This window comes from Ambystoma mexicanum, chromosome 9 (assembly GCF_040938575.1).
Source record: "Ambystoma mexicanum isolate Mex_15411 chromosome 9, UKY_AmexF1_1, whole genome shotgun sequence".
Classification (NCBI taxonomy): domain Eukaryota; kingdom Metazoa; phylum Chordata; class Amphibia; order Caudata; family Ambystomatidae; genus Ambystoma; species Ambystoma mexicanum.
The window spans coordinates 332,160,476-332,179,412 of NC_090931.1; the positions used below are offsets into that span (position 1 = coordinate 332,160,476).

At 48.4% G+C, this 18,937-nt stretch overlaps 1 protein-coding gene across 1 annotated transcript in view; it reads left to right on the forward strand.

Moving 5' to 3' along the window:
• GTF2I (general transcription factor IIi) overlaps positions 1-18,937 on the forward strand; it is a 2,618,156-nt gene that overhangs the window by 1,632,544 nt on the left and 966,675 nt on the right. The window contains exon 23 of the mRNA XM_069614749.1: positions 4,679-4,768. Coding sequence (XP_069470850.1) covers positions 4,679-4,768 — 90 coding nt within the window. The remainder of the gene's footprint in view (positions 1-4,678; positions 4,769-18,937) is intronic.

Consider the following 18,937-nt stretch of genomic DNA (forward strand, 5'->3'; position numbering starts at 1 on the left):
GCCTACCATCTTCAGCCGCATTCTTGGTGATGGCTGCAGCCTCTCTCTAGTCTAAACCATCTTAGTCTTCCTCCTCTGGAGCCACCTCCATATGTCTGTCCAAGGAAGGAAGACCAGGTCCTTCAGTCTTTGGGCTAACACTGTTTTGCCATATCAGGAGTGCATCTGCGGCAAGCCAATGCTGACGCCCCTTTAGTCGTGGCTAACCAGAAGCTGTGGCAGGAGCTCAGGGAGTTTCTACCTGACCTCCCTCTGGAGAGGCAAGCCTCCTTCAAGGCCGGTCTGGCAGATGCCCGGGCCGTTGCGCAGGACCTAATGGGTCTTTGGTCTCCCACATTGACATAGCCAGCAGAGGTTTGTGACCGAGTGTCGAGATGAGTAGGACGGCATGGATGCATGCTACTAAATGTTCATCTGATGTGCAAGAGCGGGTCCTAGATTTGCGCTTTGAGGGCATGGACCTTTTTCATTCATCAACCGATGGCGGGTTGTCAAAGAAGAAAACGTCCACTCAAACTGCCAAGTCCTTGGCCATCCTGACAAAGCCAGGGCAGAGGTTCCTTCCTCAGTCTCAGGGCAGGACCGAATTCAAACCCTGCGCTTTCACTGGCTTCAAGGGATTTCGGGACCAAGATACGCAGAGGCCTGACAGGTCACCCAGCGACATCAGTTGGAAGCAGAAGAGGACTTTGCATGGGTTTTCCGCTCCCCATCCTCTGCTCCTGACTGTGATGCCAAGAAACAGTGACGTCTCGTTCGGGGAACACAGCTCCCCAGTAGGGTGCTAACTGGCTCTTTTCCAGGACAGCTGAAAGCATCTTTTAAAGAACCCTTGGATCCTATCTATAGTCTCCACAGGCTTCAGTCTTCCTCTTCCTTTTCCTCTACCATCCTCTCCTCTTCTTCATCAGATTGGGTCCCCGGCTCTTTTATGGGCGGTCCTTTCGCTCTTGGAGATGCAGGCGGTGGAACCGGTTCCTCAGTCAGACAGGGGCTCTGGTTTCTACTCTAGGATTTTTGCGGTACCCAAGACCAACCAAGCTGGCCTGAAGGTAGTCCTGGACCTGTCATTTCTTAATCTGTCTTTATCGCTCAAACGCTTCAAGATGATTACTCCAGCGTACATTGCAGAGTCTGTGTGCAGGGCACTGGACCTCAAGGATGAGTATCTGCATGTCCTCATCTACAAGCTGCATCTGAAGTTTCTGCGGTTCACGATTGTTGTTCCACTTTCAATACAAAGTGCTGCCTTTCGACCTGAACTCGTCCCCTCGTGTCTAAACGAAGTTGATGAACGCAGTGGCGGATCTCCTCTGCCTCGAGTTCAATCACCTATACCCTTAACTGGACGACTGTCGAGTGAGGGCGTGTTCACCCAAGGGGGTGGTACACTCCTGGCAGTTATTCTCCATAAGCTGGGTTTCTCCCTCAACCAGAGGAAGTCATAGTTGCGCCCCTCCCAGGATCTGGTCTTCTTAGGGGTGTGTTGGATCACAGCGGTTCAGCGGGTGTTCCCCACGCCCGAGAGGCTCCTTTCCCTTCGCAAGGCGATGGGGCATTTTCTGGCCAACTCGACCACCTCGGCATGGTGGTTCCAGCACTTTCTGGGGCTGATGACCTCCTGTGCAGCACGCTACTCAAGATGAGGCACCTCTAGCTCCACCTGGTGGCCAATTGGGATCAGGAGATGGGATCTCAGTCGGACAGGATCCCAATATCCCTGCTCCTCCTGCCAGATCTTCACTGGTGGTAGATGGATGGAAATGTTTCCGTGGGTGCCCCCTTCATCCGACCGGAGCCTACCCTGGTGGTGACGATGGACTCCTCTCTTCGGGCTGGGGAGCTACTTTGTAGGGCTACGTGATTTATGCTGCATGTTCAGGGCGGAAGCCCTCCTGCATATCGGTCTGCTCAAGCTCAGGGCAGTGGGCCTGGTCTTCAAGGCTTTTCTACCCCTCACCAGGGACAGGTCTATTCTGGTCAGGACGGACAATTCTACTACAATGTTTTACCTGAACAAGGAGGGTGGCACCCGTTTCCCTCCTACTCTGCATGGAGGCAGTGGGGATCTGGGAATCTGCCCTAATGGAGGGGGGATTTGGATTTCAGCATTCCACCTCCCGGGGACAGCAATACGGAAGCAGACCAGCTGACCCGCTTGGGGTTCAACAACTACTAGTGGGAGTTGCACACTCTCTTTGTTGCCCCTGTTCCAGCATAGGGGGTTCGCAGACCTGGATGTGTTTGCATCTACTCTGAAGTCCAAGTGATCCCAGTTTGCTTCATGGGCAGGACGGGACCGGGGGTCTCTGGGAGATACCTTCCAGATCTGTTGGCACGGCCGCAGATGTTATGCGTTCCCGCCCACTCTGACCCAACAGACTCTCTGCAAGTTTCCAGGCTTCGATGGACTGTAGCCTCATCCAGACTGGCATTCGAGAGCCTGATTTTCGAATCTGCTGTAGTTGTGCTCCCAGAGGCCCGTCAACCTTCCAATCCCAAACAGGGGCTTCCTGGCGCAGTAGGGCGGGGCAGTAGAACACCCAGACCCTGCCAGGCTGGCACTGGAGGCCTGGTTCCTAACCAGGCCTAAGGCTACAGCATGCTCAATTTTCGGATGACAACTGGGACATCATTCAACAGGCCATGAGGCCCTACCTTCGGTCCAAGTATAAGAGCGAATGGACTATGCTCTGCCATTGGGCTTGTGACAAGGGTCTGGATCCTGACATTTGTCCTCTGGACGACGTACTGGCTTTTTCAGTGCACCTGGCTCGTTCTGGAGTTCAGGTGGATACTTGCCGCACTTATTTGGTTGCCATTGGGCCTTAGAAGAATTCCCCTGACCATCTGTTTTCGGCCACCAACCCGGGGGTTAAGGCCCACCTTAAGGGGTTGTCTAGACTTTTTCCTCTGGTGCAAAGGCTGCATCCGGCTGGGAACTCAATATCGTTCTTTCAGCTTTGCAGCGCAAGCCTTTCGAGCCGATGGCCTCTGTGGACATCTGGCTCGTAACACTAAAGACAGTTTTGCTGGTTGCTCTCACCTCTGCACGCAGGGTCAGCAAGCTGCAGGCGTTGTCTTCGTGCAAACCCATTACTCACTTAAACGTCTTGCCCAAGGTGGTCTCTCCATTTCATCTGAATTAAGAGATCTGCCTGCTGGTGTTCTTCCCGAACCCTCAGTCAGAGGGCGAGAGGGCCCTACATTCCTTGGATCTCAAGAGGGTCCTCAGGTTTTATCTCTCTCGGATGAAATTCTTCATGAAGTCTGTGGTATTGTTTGTCACTTTTGGGGGCGCCTTCCCCGGCTCTCAGACTTCCATCGCCTGTTGGATGGTTCAGGCCATTTCGGAGGCGTATACGGACATGGGCAGGCCGGTCCCGGAGGGGATTCATGCCCATGCAGTTAGGGCTAAGGCTATGGCAGTCGCGTTTCAGAGACATGCTTCTTGGGATGTCATCAGCAGGGCAACTACTTGGGCCACTCTGTCGGCTTTCTGCGAGCACTATTCCCTAGACACCAGCTCCAGACGTGATGCTGAGTTTGGTCAGGCGGTTCTGCAGAACCTGTTTGCTTCTTCCTAGATATGAGGCACGCTGTCACGGCTCCACCCTATGGTATTGTTGGGTGGAATCGCCCACTAGGATGGAGGAAAGGGGACGGGATGTATGAGTAATTAAAGTGACTCACTGTAGTGACTGGAGTACTCATAGTCCCCTTTCCTCCATTCTTCCCAACCACCATCCCCCGCTTGTATGCCAGGGGCTAATATGTAATAAGTGTAGCCAGGTATCTAAGCGTCCTATGTGTTCATAGGGGACTGAGGTGAGGTAGCAGAGGGCGGGGCCTCGGCAGGGCATTTCTATGCCTAAGGCCGTGCCGTTTGCGCTATACTCAATTTTTCGCTGCCAAAGGTTAAGGTACCGTCCACATGTTGGGGGACGCCCACAAGTATGGAGACAAGGGGACTATGGACTATGAGTACTCTAGTCACTACGGTGAGTAACTTTAATTTCTATCTCCTTCTGTAGATTAGTAGATGCCCTCCATACAGTGACGTTTGAGGACTGAAAAGCGATTTTCAATGGACAAACTTCTTAGGGTGGCAACACCCTAACATATTTCTGACGCTATGTAGCAGCTCTTCAATGCATTGTCCCCCAAGTCCAATCTGATTTCTTTGACTATTTCTAAAGATTAGTGCAGAGTAGTAATTTTTATTTTTTTATTTTAGTAATAATATTGTAATGTTCCAAGGCTTTCCTTCAAAGACCTAATTTATGAACATAAGATATTAAAATTGGACATCTTAACATTTTAGAGGTAGACTTGAATGCAAGGTTTCCACCTCCAGCATCAACTATTCCACCCCAGGTCCAAAAACCCTCATTTTTGGACGTGGTCAAGTTTCCTGTTGAAGGTGGGGGCTTTCCCTGTTGACCTGAAGTGCGCAAATGCCTCCAACACCTAGACGTTGAGTCTTTTCACCAGAAAAAAGCCTCCCTTTTCTCCACCACCCTCTGGACACGCCATGCTCATTGCCTTGCCATCCAAACAATGTAGATTTATTTAATGTAGATGTATTTGAAAAATCCAGACAATTTTCCTTTTTTTCTTTTTACGTTGTGAGCACAGTGTAAGGTATACATACTGAACCTATTACTTTCTTTCTCAGATTCCCAGGAGAAATCATCAGAAAACATCCGCAATGCTAACACTGATGCAGACTCTGAATTCAAACCACGAGGGAGAGAGTTTTCGTTTGGTAAATAGATCTTGTTTTAACTGCTTATCAATTAACCAATTAGGATGAGTTTTGTTGAAGTAGTATTGTTTTCATCGGCCTCACAACACAAAAATGAATTCTCCTAGTGGCTGGGTAATTTGAAAGCTGTTTCCCCAGTCCAAGATGAGGCAGAAGTGCTAGGGAATAATTGTCAGATGTTTTGCATCGGTATGACCCAATGCCTTCATATCTTCCATAACCCCCTCTTTCTATTGGATCGTGTCCTCTTGCAGATTTCTCATCCTCGATATATTCTTCCTCCTTTAGCAGATCACTGAACATTTTTTGACAGGAGAGGCTGCGTCCATCATTGGCGTCCTGATCCTTTGCGTGCTTCCTCATTGATGCCATTCTTAGCATTGGTAAGTAGCTTGCACAGCACCCCATGGCCTCAGTTCCTTTTTTCACATGCTAAGCATGCTTCTTGGAACATTTGTTAACACCTCAGAAGTCTCTGCGCCACCCACAAAGTCAATGACTCTGATGCCTGTCAATTGATGATCCCTAAAGCTTGAAAGAGATGGCATCTGAACTGGTTCTAAGATGCTCAATATCCTTATTACTATTGCCAAAAGAAAGTAACCTGAGATTAGATCACTGCGGCTACTGAAAGAATCACTGTAGAGGCCCAAAAAAAGCCAAAATAACACAGCAAAAGATTTCTTCATCCAAAAAGAACAGAAAGCATAGTCACTTAACAAAGAGACTTCAGTTATGTTTCCCTTCCAAATCTGCCTCGGCAAAAAATGGGAACAATTTTGCTACAACATGTTGGATGCATTCTTGAAGGCAGCACCATTGGTTGTGACTTCAGAACTAGAAATAATATTGGATTGCACTGCGCATGTCGAGGACAGCAGGGACTCCAGCAAACACCCTCCCTGTGCGCCTAACTGGGCAACGTGCAAAACTGCTACAATGAATCCCTGAGCAAAATCTACATAGTCGACGGCCCTTGCTGCTCCTTCAGCTGTCAAAGCCATATCAGTGTTCACTTTGAAGGACCAGACAGCTTTGTGGAAAGACTAAACTTCGACACGATTTTACAATCCGCAATCAAGTGCTGACTTTGTGGTCACTCCAGTGCATTCTACGACGATGACTGCAACCAAATTCCTTTCGGATTCTAACATTTACGACTTTTGAACACTACCAGCTAGCTAATATCAGGAATTGAGGATGGAAAACGTAGTCTCTCATTTAAGGAACCTAATACCTCTCCTGAGATTCACATCATACAAACCGACATTCATGCTCACTTTTATGCTTCCTACAGCAAGGTATTGTCCAAGGTACCAGAATCCTTGGGATGGGGGTCCTCCCACTATGGAGATCACGAAAAAAAACCTTACTGACATTCTAGATAAAGGGCCTCCAAAGGAACCGGTCCTTCCATTCCATGCATCTCTTAAAGATCCACTTCTAGAAGTATGGAAGAAATCATGTTCAGCTCCCGCTATGTCATCCTCCACAGACCCAATCTCTGTCTCTCTAAACAACCCTGTGTGAGGATTTGCCAGGTATCAGCACTTCTCCCCAGAGGGGAGACCACTCCCATGAGGCTAGGGAGGTATGGCCGCTACCCAATAGACCCCTCTCTCCCACCCACCCCCCCCGGGGTGGTTTAATGTGGGAGGACCTCATGGGGAGGGACTTCCCTTATGGGGACAAGTGTTCATCCTGTGCAGTGCACTTAGGGACCACTACACACAATTAAGACTACAGGTGGCAATACAGGCTTTACCTTTGGTACGAGCCTGTACTACTATGTTAAAGTGGTAGAAGTAGCGGAGCAGCCAGACTTATCTCAAGAGTATATGAGCAGTAGCAGAGATTACACAAAGGGACCACAATTACTGTGACTCAAGCAAACACTGACTCAAGGTTTCAGGTAATAAAATATTAGTACATTTATTTTTAAACCATTTCTTATAAACACAACACTTCTATTAATTCAAAAACCACACTTAAAATATACTACAACTAACCAATTTATTTTGTACGGTATACTGTGTTTTAGCGGACCGGTGTTGTGAAACAAAAGACGTTACCGGGAATACACTTGCAATCACTTTTTGACAGTAATGACAGTTCAGTCTTACTAAAGAAATGCGTATCCGCAGCAAGAAATGTTACCGGGGCAAAAACACACTTAGCACCTGAGATACCCAGAGAGAGTTGGGGGCAAAAATCATAGGCAATACTTTTGTCAAGGCAGACAGAACCAGAGAACACTCTTAGACAGAAATTCAAGAGTCAATAGGCCGGAGCCAGTGTCAAGTGGAACCAGGTTCCTGTTGACAAGGATCACACAGTCGGATAGTTCACGATTCAACGTAGCCAGTAGTACTTAGATATCGTCAACAGAGGAAGCAAAAGTTATAAGAAGGAGGGAAGACAAGGGCAAGCCTTGGTGGCGAAGAAAAGGGATTCACCCTAATTCCTCGAGCAGAACACAGTACCTTATTCAATGAAGAAGCCGGTGCCATGGCAGTTGTTCCTGGTAGTTTCCCACAGACCCACGGTTCCTGGAGCTTCGATCCGAAGGACAACGTCTGGAGGGGTCTGCACCACACAGGGCTGAAGCCGGCAGCAGCGACTGTGAATAAAAGGTGCGCTCCTTAAAAACAGGAGAGGATCTTCAGATGGCTATCCGGACTACTACAGCAGTGTGCAGCGATTTCGACCATGAAGAGGATCCTCTGGGTGTAGATGATGAGCTGGTTATCCCCACCAAGCTCAAGGGAAGAATACTCCGGACTGGATCTTCTCTGGTCGTCGAAGGGTAGATAGCTCAGGACTGCAGCAGGGCTTCACCGGGACGGGATAGTTGCAGCAGTCGACTTCTTATCCGCTTCTCTTCGATTCCTTGTAGTTCCAGTGGCGACTCGAACTTCTAGCCCAAGAGACCTGCCTTTTATGCGAAAATCCCCCATTCACACAGCCTGGCTGTCAATCACGCAGCAAGGGGGTTGTCCAGCCCGGACAACCTCCTCAGCCAATCATGGCAAAGTGCGACTTGGGTTTCCTAGGACACCCTGAGCAGGGGGTGACTACACCCCTCCCTCACATTCAGCCCACCTAGACACCCAGGCGCCTAGAGGAGGGCTTCTTGGCAGAAGCCAGCCAAAAGACAGTGAACAAAGAAGGCAAACCTGGTTTGCTGCGCAAAGTAAAACACAAGAAGGACTTTAACAAGAAGAAATGGCGAATAAACCCGACCGGAGCCAAAAGAAAAGTATTTGGTCCAGTGGGTTTAAGTTCGAGGCTAATATAATAGCCTAAAACAATGCCACGTTTATCTAGTATAATCGCGGTAGAAATGTTAGGGTAGATACCACTGTCACCAGCAAAGTCTAAATGTTAAAAGAGCGAAACAATGCTCTAGGATGTACAGATAAAAAGGGCTAAGAATTAACCCTTTCCAATATTCCATGTAAGATGGGGTGTACTGGATCTGTGGCTAAATGACTAAGTAAAGTTAATGGCAACGTTACCCTTTTCTGGGGGACAGTAGTCAGCCTCAGAAATGGAGTGGGTGGGAAGTCTAAAAGACAACCCTGTGTCACTGCACTGAAGGTGCTGTGTAACACACAAAAGAAGGGGACTACTGAAGTGGTGTACTTCAGAGTCCACAATCACAAAAACAGATGAAATACACATGGCAAAACACAAGTAAGAGTGGGAAAAAAGGGGTACACTCTTACTAAGTGGAAAAACAATCTCCAGAAATCCAGCAAAGCTGCTGGGGGACTCACTAGGTAAGGGAAATTAGCCATAACATGAGAATTCTCCCTAAAAACAAGGACAATCACCTAGGCTACAGCCCATTTAACGTCACACCCCAATACTCTCTACCCCCCATTCCAAACCACTTTCTTGCGAGTAGACCACTGTGTTACTGTAGTACTTGTGATACAACAACCAAAACAGAAGCCATCAGGTCGAAGAAGAGCAGAGAAGATCTGAAGATTACTGTGTTAAACTGGTATGAGGTGGCCCAGAGGAGGCATTAAAGATCAAGGTGTCAAAAGAAACGAAGGACTTTGGCAATCCACCAGGGAGGGACTGGCAACAAGGTATTAGAAGAGACAATGGATTAAAGAACTTGTCAAGCCCAGTCGGTAGAAGCAACAAAGGTGGAGACTGTCCCGCGCAGATGTTTCAAACCTGGACGGCCAACCCGAGGAAGATGAGAACGGAGGATGTTGGCAAACAGCTGAGAGTCGTACCGGGGTCTCGCTGGAACAGACCCAGGCACGAGAGCGAGGAGAAGCAGAGCCAAGCTGCACACAGAGACGCAGTGCATCGAGAGTAGATGAGAGAAGCTCAAAGTGCCAGAGAGACGGACCAGGAAGCCTGATGTACCGAAGCCCTATTGAACGTAACTGGTGGTGCAGGAGACCAGGAGGTGACACAGGGGTGCAAGCGGAGCAGACGCAGGTGACTCTCCCTCTCCACACAATCAGTAACACGACTGTTGGGCCAGAGAAGGGTCAGCCGTGCATCCAAACTAATCTTCCTTGTAGCAGTGGCAGAGATAAACTCACTGACCACCAGAGAAGGGTCTGGGATCCTAATATAAGTAACCCAAGGATCAGAGGAGATCCTCCTCACATCAGTGGCAGAAATATGCTCACTGACCACCAGAGAAAGGTCTGGGACCCCAACATAAGCAAACAATGCATTTGAGGAAGAAGTGGAATAGAGTAATTCCTCCTGGCCTTGTTGTGAACTATTTTGGAGTGTTCAGACTAATACCAGGAGAAGGCAGTCATTCTCCTGGTCCAGAAACTTGAGTTGTACAAGGTTTGTTCGAACTACCAGCCAGGGTAGGGAGTCCTTCCCCCTGGAATTCTTCTCAATACCTGGAGAAGGGGGTCATTCACCTGGAGACTGAACTTTCTGTTGGATTATATTATTCTTTAGTTGTAGTGTAAGGGAATAGAAGTAGGTTACTACACAGGAAGGTGGATTTTGACTGACACTCCAACAGATCCTTTAGTATTATATTGAGGCAGGGAACTTGCTCTTAGGATATAGGCTATGGTGATGTATTCCTTTACTAAAAATAAAAGTTTGTTGCAACAACATGTCACTCTTGTGGCTGCTTCCTTCTTCGATACTGTGAGAAACCTGAGAATATTTCTCCCAGCAAACCTTGAGAGTACCTTATTCAGGTGACCAAGAAAGGACAGACCCTCTTATCCCGACTAGGAAGGCCGACGAGCAGGGAAAGATCACCTGGGTAGGGAGCCTGGGGTTATGCTCAGGAGAATGCCCAAAGGGAGATGCAGTATGTTACTGGGGAAGAAGACAAGTAGAGTGAGATCCCTGAGTACTTTATAGGCTGTGCTACATCTGTCCCCCTTCCTCCCATAGAATCTCTTTCCCAAATCCACTGACCCCTCTGTATATAACCAACCCCCTAAATTCTCAAACCTACTTACGTGCAAGGGTTATCTACCCCCGAATCCCTTTTTTCCTGCATCCCACCCAAACAACCTTGCACACTCCTTTCCACGTTCCTCTGGTTATTTGGTCCCAAACACCCCAAACACCCAGTTTACCCGGACAAAACACTATGGTTCCCACAATCCCTCCATTCATTTTACGATCCCATTTACTCCTGTGTACTTCACACACCCCATCAGTCCTGTTCCCCTGATTATCATTTTTCAAATCCCCAATCGAATGTACCCAAGAAATACAATTCCCACAAACCCTATAACATCCACCCTTCTGAGACCCCCACAAATCCTAATCCTAGGGTTATGACTCCATGTAACGCCTCTTTCCCTTCCGACCCTGTAGGAGGTTTGGAAACTTTACCGTCCTCTTTTTCGGACACAAACCCTTTTGCACAACGGACTTGCAATTAGACTGTTTGGCTGACATGTCCCGACACGAGGGTCAAGCAAAGTCAGGAAATTGACTCAAATCAGACACACCTGACGACTCTTCCTTTTCCCCACAGGGATAAAAGGTGGAGGAAGAGAGCACAGTACAAGCACGGCAGACAGCACGACGAGACGGCTAATCAGGCGCTACAGTTCATGAAACGGAGAAAGACGGCAGGATTCGAGAGGGTGGCGAGGAGAGAAACGACCTTGCCCTTTTCGTCCCAGGCTCGCAGAATCATTGTGGAAGAGAACCTAAGACTTCAAACAATAACACAAGTGTCTTGCAGCAGATGTCAACGGTACACTGGGCAAGCCTACGCCGATGGGCAGGAGCGAGGGACGCACCCGTGTACCGGCCTTGACTCCAAAGAGAAAAAAGACACCTGGTTCATCACAGCCGGTGTGTCGAGGGGAGAACCGATAAGAACCGGGCTGTCTTGAGTGAGAATCGCAAAAGTGGCAAGTTTGAACGATGTACAAAGAACTGTGAAAGAACTGTAAAAGTGTAAAAGGGAGACCAGCTGCAGAGGGAACCAGTACTACGTGGGGGCTAGCTCAAGAGACTCTGCCCGCTCCCCAATTGATAAACTACAGATTCCAGAAACCATCATCCTACGTGAACTGTGGAAAGCAATTGAGAAGGGTCGGTGCCCAGAAGAGGGGGACGAGAGGTGAATCATTTTCACCCTAACAAACCTTCATTTGGTTAAAGTAACTTTTGTTTTATTATTTTTGAAGACATCAGGTCCTCGAAGGCAAGACATTTTCAGTGAAACAAGACTTGGCAATTGACGGCTCTGATAGCTGAAAACTGAACTGTCATATAGTGTTGGGAAAGCTCGAGAGGGTGCTGTGCTCCACTATCCCACCTCACCCTATGCTCAAAACTTGGGGAAGGGAGACCCAGACTACCACTTCCTGACGTATTATTTGAGAACACGTCTTTCTTTTCTTGAGAACTATCCCACAACCCTTGCTGTATTAGTTGTAAGGTTTGGCATTAGGTTCCTTAGTATAGGCCCTTGTTGTTTGACATGACGCCACTAGGATTGCCTTAATTTTCATTTGATGGTGACGCTTGCTCCCATCTTAGATTTAGGTTTAGATTAGGTGTTTTTCCAACCTTCATACATCATTCATTGTTCAATAAACACCCTTGAACTGTGATCACTTGTGTCTGTCTTACTTGTTGCCACCATGAGTTCCTTACAATACCCTTACACCAGCCCTGACAGACGTGTGGTTCAAGCTGCCACCTCTGTAGCAAAGACACGCAGTTGCCCATCCCTACCTACATACACGGATGAAAAAAATAAAATATGACCCATTGTCCAAGAAGGTTTTTGCTTCTGGCATATGGTAATGAGGTGGCATCCTAGGCCTTTTTGTCAGGGCTTAATGAAGCGGACTACGTAGTCGGAGGCATGGGCACTAGCTCGATGTCACAAAGATTTTCTTGGTTTCGATAGTTTTGTTTTGCACCTGACGTTCAAGACGAGAAATTAAAGATGCCCTTTAATGACACAACATTGTTTGGCCCAAAAGCAAATGACGCTCTGCCATTGGCCACATCCGCAGCACTAAAACCACTCTGAAAAATGACTTTGAATGGATAGGTGCACCAAGTGCTGTTTTTGTAATGCCATCCACCTACACACCTCTTTCGAACACCAAATCTGCTGCTCCAGCAGGTAAGTACTGCCCTCCTAGGGAAATGCTGAATAGAAATGGTGCCTCCTGCAGAAAGGAACCAGGGACGGTACTCATTGTATTTCCTGGTACCAAAAAAGGACAACAGACTGAGACCCAGCTTGGAACTGAGGCGCTTGAAGAAGTTCCTTGGGAAAGAGAAATTAATAAATGGGAGCACTCCCACTTACTTTAATGTGCCCATCAATCCTTAGCACAGGAAGTACCTGAGGCTTGTGATTGTCCGTTCCCACTATCGGTTTTGGGTTCTACCTTTGCCAGTCTAAAGAGAGGAGGGATTCACATCTTCCCTTACATTCACGTTTGGCTGATCAGAGCCCACTCTACGATGTAAGCTCAGGAACATCTCAGCCACAGCTGCTACTTCTTGCACAAACTGGGCTTTTCCCTCAATTTCAAGTCCAGTTTACGCCCTTGGAAACTCAAGTTCATAGGAGCAGTCCTGGAGTCCTCCTCAGGAAAGAGTTTGCCCTACTGAGGTCATGACTTTGCACATTCAGCAGATGGCAATGAAATTCCAGCATGCCCACACACTGTTGGCCTTGGACATCCTACGGTTATTTTATATGATAAGTCATTTATAGCACACCTATACACCAGTGTTTCTAGGCGCCACAAGACAAGGGAAGAAATACAGAGGGAGTACAAGACAAACGATCTTACTAGTCCTTGTGTCATTCAGATCGTGCAAGTGCGAGAACGAAAAGTGTAAGGGGAAAGGTAGGGGGAAGTGCAAGGGAGAGGGGAGGGTAAAACAGGGCAGCAATGCTCGGATTAAGTGCAGCGCGACTCTGGCTGGTGCAAGGAGAACAAGGTACTGTAGGGTTACAGGTACAGCCCCTAGGTGTGTGATAGGCCCGAAGTCAGTGCAAGGGTGACTAATCAAGAAGGAGCCTGCTACCCAGTGAACCAGGTGTTAGGCAGAAACCTGTGCAGTTCCCTTAGGGACCACTGCAAAAAGTTTAAGACTACAGGTGTTGGCAGTAAACTCAATTGGTAGCAGTCTGCACCACCCAGATTTACCTGTTAGCTGTGGCTGAGCAGTCAGACTTCCCTCAAGAAGAGTTAGGCAGTATATAGAGTATACACAATAGGGCTCAAAATACAGTAGTACAAGCAAACACTGACCAGAGCTTTGGTATAAAAGTATATAATTATTTATTTAAAAACACACTTGTAAAAATACACTGGCACTAATATGTCAAGCAAGTTCAAACGCAGTCACTAGAAATATATACACCTCCCTAATTAATTATTGGACAAGTCTAGGTTAATACCCCACTTATTTAGCAAAACAGAGGTGAGCGAGTAACCATAGATGGCACTCCAATAATTATTTTAAAAGGGAGAGAAAAGGTAGAAATAGGAAAAACACACAATACAAACACTTTTAAAGAACCATAGCAAGTCAGGAAAGGCAGGGTCTACTGTAGAGCAAAAAGTTCATAGGCCAGGCCCATTCTTGGAGAGAGCAAGGCGAAATGTGCCCAAGATCACACAGTGGAAATGCACTAAAAGTCTTTGCAGGAAAGTCGAAAAGAGGTTGGATCAAGTTAGAAAGGTAATGTTAACAGGTCCGAGGTCACCCCAGGATAGAGAGTCAAGGATTTACGGGACACCTTGAACAATCTGTTGCAAGGGAGACCAGGCGGGACACAGTACCTGAAATGGTGAGAAAGCTCCAGCGGGGGCAGTTGTTCCTGGCAGCGGGTGCAAGTTGGTGCCTCGTCCAGGGGAAGAGAGGATCTCGACGTGGAGGAAAGCTGGAGATCGTTGCACTACCAGGGAAGAAACCAGCCGCGGAGTTTCCCGCTTAAAAGGTACTACCCTTTTATTCGCGGTAGTGGTGAAGCGTGGCTATCCGGCCGCCGGGGTGCTTGGCACGGGCGATTCGACCACGGGACGATCCAGGAAGGTGAAAAAGGTGAACTGGTTGTTCCCACCAGCTCAAAGGAAAGAAGACTCCTGGAAGAAGATCTTCTCTGTCGTCGGGAAAGTGGTGAGTTTAGTACAGCAGGACTCCACCGATGGTGTCGTCATCGTAGATGGCTCAGCTTCTCCCCTCTTCTTATTCTTTAGGTCCTGTGGCGACTTCTGAAGTTCCAGTCCCCAAAGCCCTGCTTTTATGCAGCAAAACACCCATTCATCAGCCTAGCTGTCAATCAAACATGCTAAGTGGTGAGCCGGGCGGCTCACCACTGGGCCAATCATACAAGAGTGCGACTTGAGTTGCCAAGGCAACTCAGTCCAGGGTGCCTATTCCCCCCCTCCCACACATCCTGTAGATCCAGACAGAGTGGCACCACTTTTGGAGGCTTCTGTGCAGAAGCCCGCCAAAAGTGGAACAAAGGGCTCGACTTGGGTTGGAGTTACAGAGGCGAACACAAACGCCATTTTAAAACTGAGTCCTGGCAAAAAGACCCAACCGGGGAATAAATATTAAATAAATAACCCGGCGGTATCTTTAACATTGCACCAAAAAGTGGTGCGTTTAAAATGAATGGGAAAATCCCATAGGAAATATTCCGGTGGAATATTTCGCGTGGTAACCACTGCCACCAGCCAGAAACTCGACAAGGGGGGACTGGACAGTGCCCCCTTAAAAAAGAGACCCAGGGGCAATCGAATTACCCTTACCAATACTTCCACAATATGATGGTTTGTACTGGTTCTGTTCACAATTTAAGACTAGTAAAGTCAATGGTGATGTTACGTGCCCTGGGAGACAGTAGTCAGTCCCAGGGTAGGGAGTCTATGTTTGGGGGGGGGTCACTATGACACCCCGGTGTTACTGCGCTGAGGGTGCTGTGTAACACACATACCAAAAACACATGAAGCCCTATAGAGTAAAAGACCCCATAGCCCATAAAACACATTACAAAGTCAAAGGACATTCTCAAATCATGCCTAAGAGTGGGAGAAAAAGAGTCTCACTCTTAGCAGGAGAAAAAAATAAACCCCAAAAATCCAGCAAAGCTGCTGGGGGACTCACTAGGTTTGGGAAATTAGCCTTAACAGAGAATTCTCCCTAACACCAGGGCTCTGGAGACAGTGAGCTTCTGGGAGAAAGTGAGAGGGCAGAGTCGCTTTGATGAGATGCAGGTGGTAGTGGGACTTCTTGGCGGTTCTATGTTATTTCGCCACAGTATTTTTCATCGCTGTTTTTTTTTTCTCGAAAAACTCGTTTAAAAAAAAAAATGTATTCCCTTACACCCACAACCATATATTTAATTTTTTAACCCCCCCCCGTTTTTTTTCGAAATAAAAACAGCGATGAAAAAACACGTGATGAAAAATACTGCGGTGAAATGCGTGTATACCTTCTTGGCGACGTCCAAGATGTGAGGAGAGAAAGAGTAAGTAGAGTTGGAAGATGACACCAAGGTTTTTTGCCTCGCAGGAAGGTGAAGGAAGAGTGCCCGCGGCGGGCGAGTGAGAGACGAAAAGCAGGGACAGGGGTCCCAATGAGAAGGATCTCCGCCTTACTGGCATTAAGGCAGAGATCATTGGAGGCGCACCAATCCTGAATCACAGATAGACGGTCAGGAATGAGCGGGAGAGGAGAGGAGGCTGAGATGAGCCTAAAAGAAAGCTGAGTGTCATCCACATAACACTGAAAGTTAGAGGAGAAGGTAGAGATCGGGTGGGCCAAAGGGGACCAGTAGAGGTTTAAAAACCAGGGTGAGAGGATGGAGACCTGGGGAACGCCACAGGTGTAGAGAGAGGTGGCAGAGAGAAAGGGACACAGTTGGACATGTGAGGGGGTGGTCCAAGAGGAAGGAAGTCAGCCACTCCAGAGCCTGATCCGTGATGCCCAGGTTCTCACAAATTTGATCAGGATGGTTTGGTTGACCGTGTGGAAAGCAGAGAAAAGATCAAGGAGGATGAGGACAGGAGGAATGCTGGAATGAAGGTTAGAGAGCAGATCTTCACCTGTGTTCAGGAGAGCAGTTTACGTGCCTCTGGCAGCGCTGAAGCCAGACTAATGGTCATAGAGACAACCAACAGATTCAGTGTGGAGAGTAAGCTGGGAGATGGCCAGCTTTTCCAAGAGTTATCCCTGGAAGGGGTGATGGAGATTGGGCAATAGTTTGCCGGACAGGTAGAATCGGCAGTGGGGCAGAGAGAGGTAGAGGAAGAGAAGATAGAGGACAGGATGTCCTGAGTTTTAGCATAGAAGTGAGAGGCCAGAGCGAGGCTGCAGACACACAGACTTGAATGTGTGCTTTCTTCTTGGACAGGACAGAGAGTCTCTGTATTGCCTTTGGCAATAGTTTGGTTGCTACTTCTAATGGACTCCTTCTTCCCATGGATTCTCCATCTATACCTTCTATTTTCCAGCACAGCTACTCATCAGAAAACAGTTCTGACAGGGGGCGTAGAGCACCTGACTCAAAGTTCGGTTGTCGGCTTCGGTTGTGACGCCTATTGTTCATATGCTGCATCACTATGCCCCTGTACCTCAGTTCCTTTTTTCTGCACGCTCAGCACACTGCTCGAGAGGACCACTGCGCTAACTTCGACACTTCACTCGACGTTTGTAGTTTTTGTTTAAAGCGAGCTCGACCGTGTCAGCACCCCAAGTCTCGGGATTCAAAGACTGCAGCTCGAAAATGTCAGTGACCAATCCACACGACATCTTCCAGCTGTGCATCATGTGGCAAAAGGAACCCGAAATTTATCAGGGATCATGCGGCGAAGCTCGCGGTGGATCGACCACCTGCCGAATCCCCACCGCAGTCGACCAATCGATCTTCGGAGGCTGAAACGGAGAGGTCTACCCTAGAAAAAGCAAGGGAATATAGGCATCAGCGAAAAACTAAGAAAAGATTGCATTCCACAAGCCATTCGTCCTCTTCCTTCTCCCACAAGAAGCAATACGGACGCAAGTCAGATTATTCTAGTGAACGTGGTAAGTAGTCTGCGGGTCTGACATCCAGAGCTGAATGGGAGGAATTCAAAACCCAGATGCTGGACATGTTTAAAAAGACAGCTCGGCTATGGGTGCGGGTCGAGTCCCCTATACAGCTGGTCCCAGTAGCTCCAGCGGCGCCTAGTGACTCTGGCCCCAGAGGAAAACCTATCCTTATCCGGACGCCATTGTTATCGGCGGAGCCTTCGTCGACGGTACTTCCACACGCATATCAGGCATTGGTTCTCTCTGATGCGCCCTCAGTGTTTAAAACCTTGTCGGTGTTGACCGGTCTTTCGTGCCAAAATCCAGGTCAGAATTTTTAGTTTCCATGACGGATAACTATGGCGCCACCAATGACGACCAATTTGGCTTTGACCCGGCGCATTCTGGGGCAGGCGAAGCTAACTATTTTGTCGTCCAAGCAGACCTCGTAGCTTTGGCTGGGGGTTTTCACGATGACAGCAGGCATGCCAAGTCCCCGTAGAGATGTAGCAAGCCCATCCTTATGGCCACACAAATGCCAAGTTCATGGCTTTAGTTGACAGGGTGGTGTATTCCCTCGGGTGAAATGCTCCAGCCAGGCCAGTTGCAGGTTGTGACCTGACTGCCATCCTTGATGAGGGACCTGCCACGGAGAGGGCTATACCTTTCAACGCGGCTATCGCTAACCCTATTGCCACCTTGTGGCAGCGCACTTGCACTATATCCCCGGTCAACTCTGACCTCACCAAATGATACAGGCCGGCAAGGGGAGATCCTTCATTTTTCTCTTCCCACCCAACACCTGAGGGGGTTAGTGGTACAGGCGGCCACAGTGTCCACCAGACCAGCCACTTCCAGATCTAATCTTCCAACCGATATAGAAGGCAAAAAAGTTGACGCTGTGGCGAAGAAAATCTTGTCCTCAGACAGCATGACCTTGAAGGCGGTCAATGTCTCCCACAGATTCGCAAAATATTCTTTCGGTTTGCGGAAGGCCATTGAGCCCAGTACATCCCCAAACGGGAGATGCAAGGAGGCCTCCAGTAGTTGGTGGACGAAAGTAAGGAGGTGGCCCAGCAGTCTTTGCAGATGGGCCTGGACATGGCAGACTGTGTCAGAAGATCAATGGGGTCGACCACAGAAGTCAGGAGACAAGCTTACCTGCACTCCTCAGGGTTTTTACCCTATGTCCAAAATAAACTTCTCAAAATTGCTTTTGATGGTGAGAATCTTGTCGGCCCCAAGGAAATTCGGAATCCAAGCTAGCTGAAAAGTCACTCAGCCTAGCTGTACAGCAGCCGGCCAAGCCTGTCTTTAGTTTTTCATCAAGGGTCAGAGGCTATCATCCCTTTGTCCCCTACGGCAGGAAGGCTCAGCTCCCGCAAGTCAGGCAGAGGCATTTTTCCGTGCCCAGAAGGGGTAAGGGGGCCTCTAGTGGCCAGCAGGCAGCAGCGACTGGGGTGGATCCGCGCTCAAAGCCGCTTTGATTTCTCCTTCCATGATTCCCTGGTTGGAGGAAGGTTGAGCGAGCACTGGACGCAATGGCAAGAGATTACATCTGATGCCTGGGCCCTTCAGCTCGTGCGTTGGGGTTACTCTCTGCCTTTCTTAAAATGTCCACCGGACAGACGACCACCA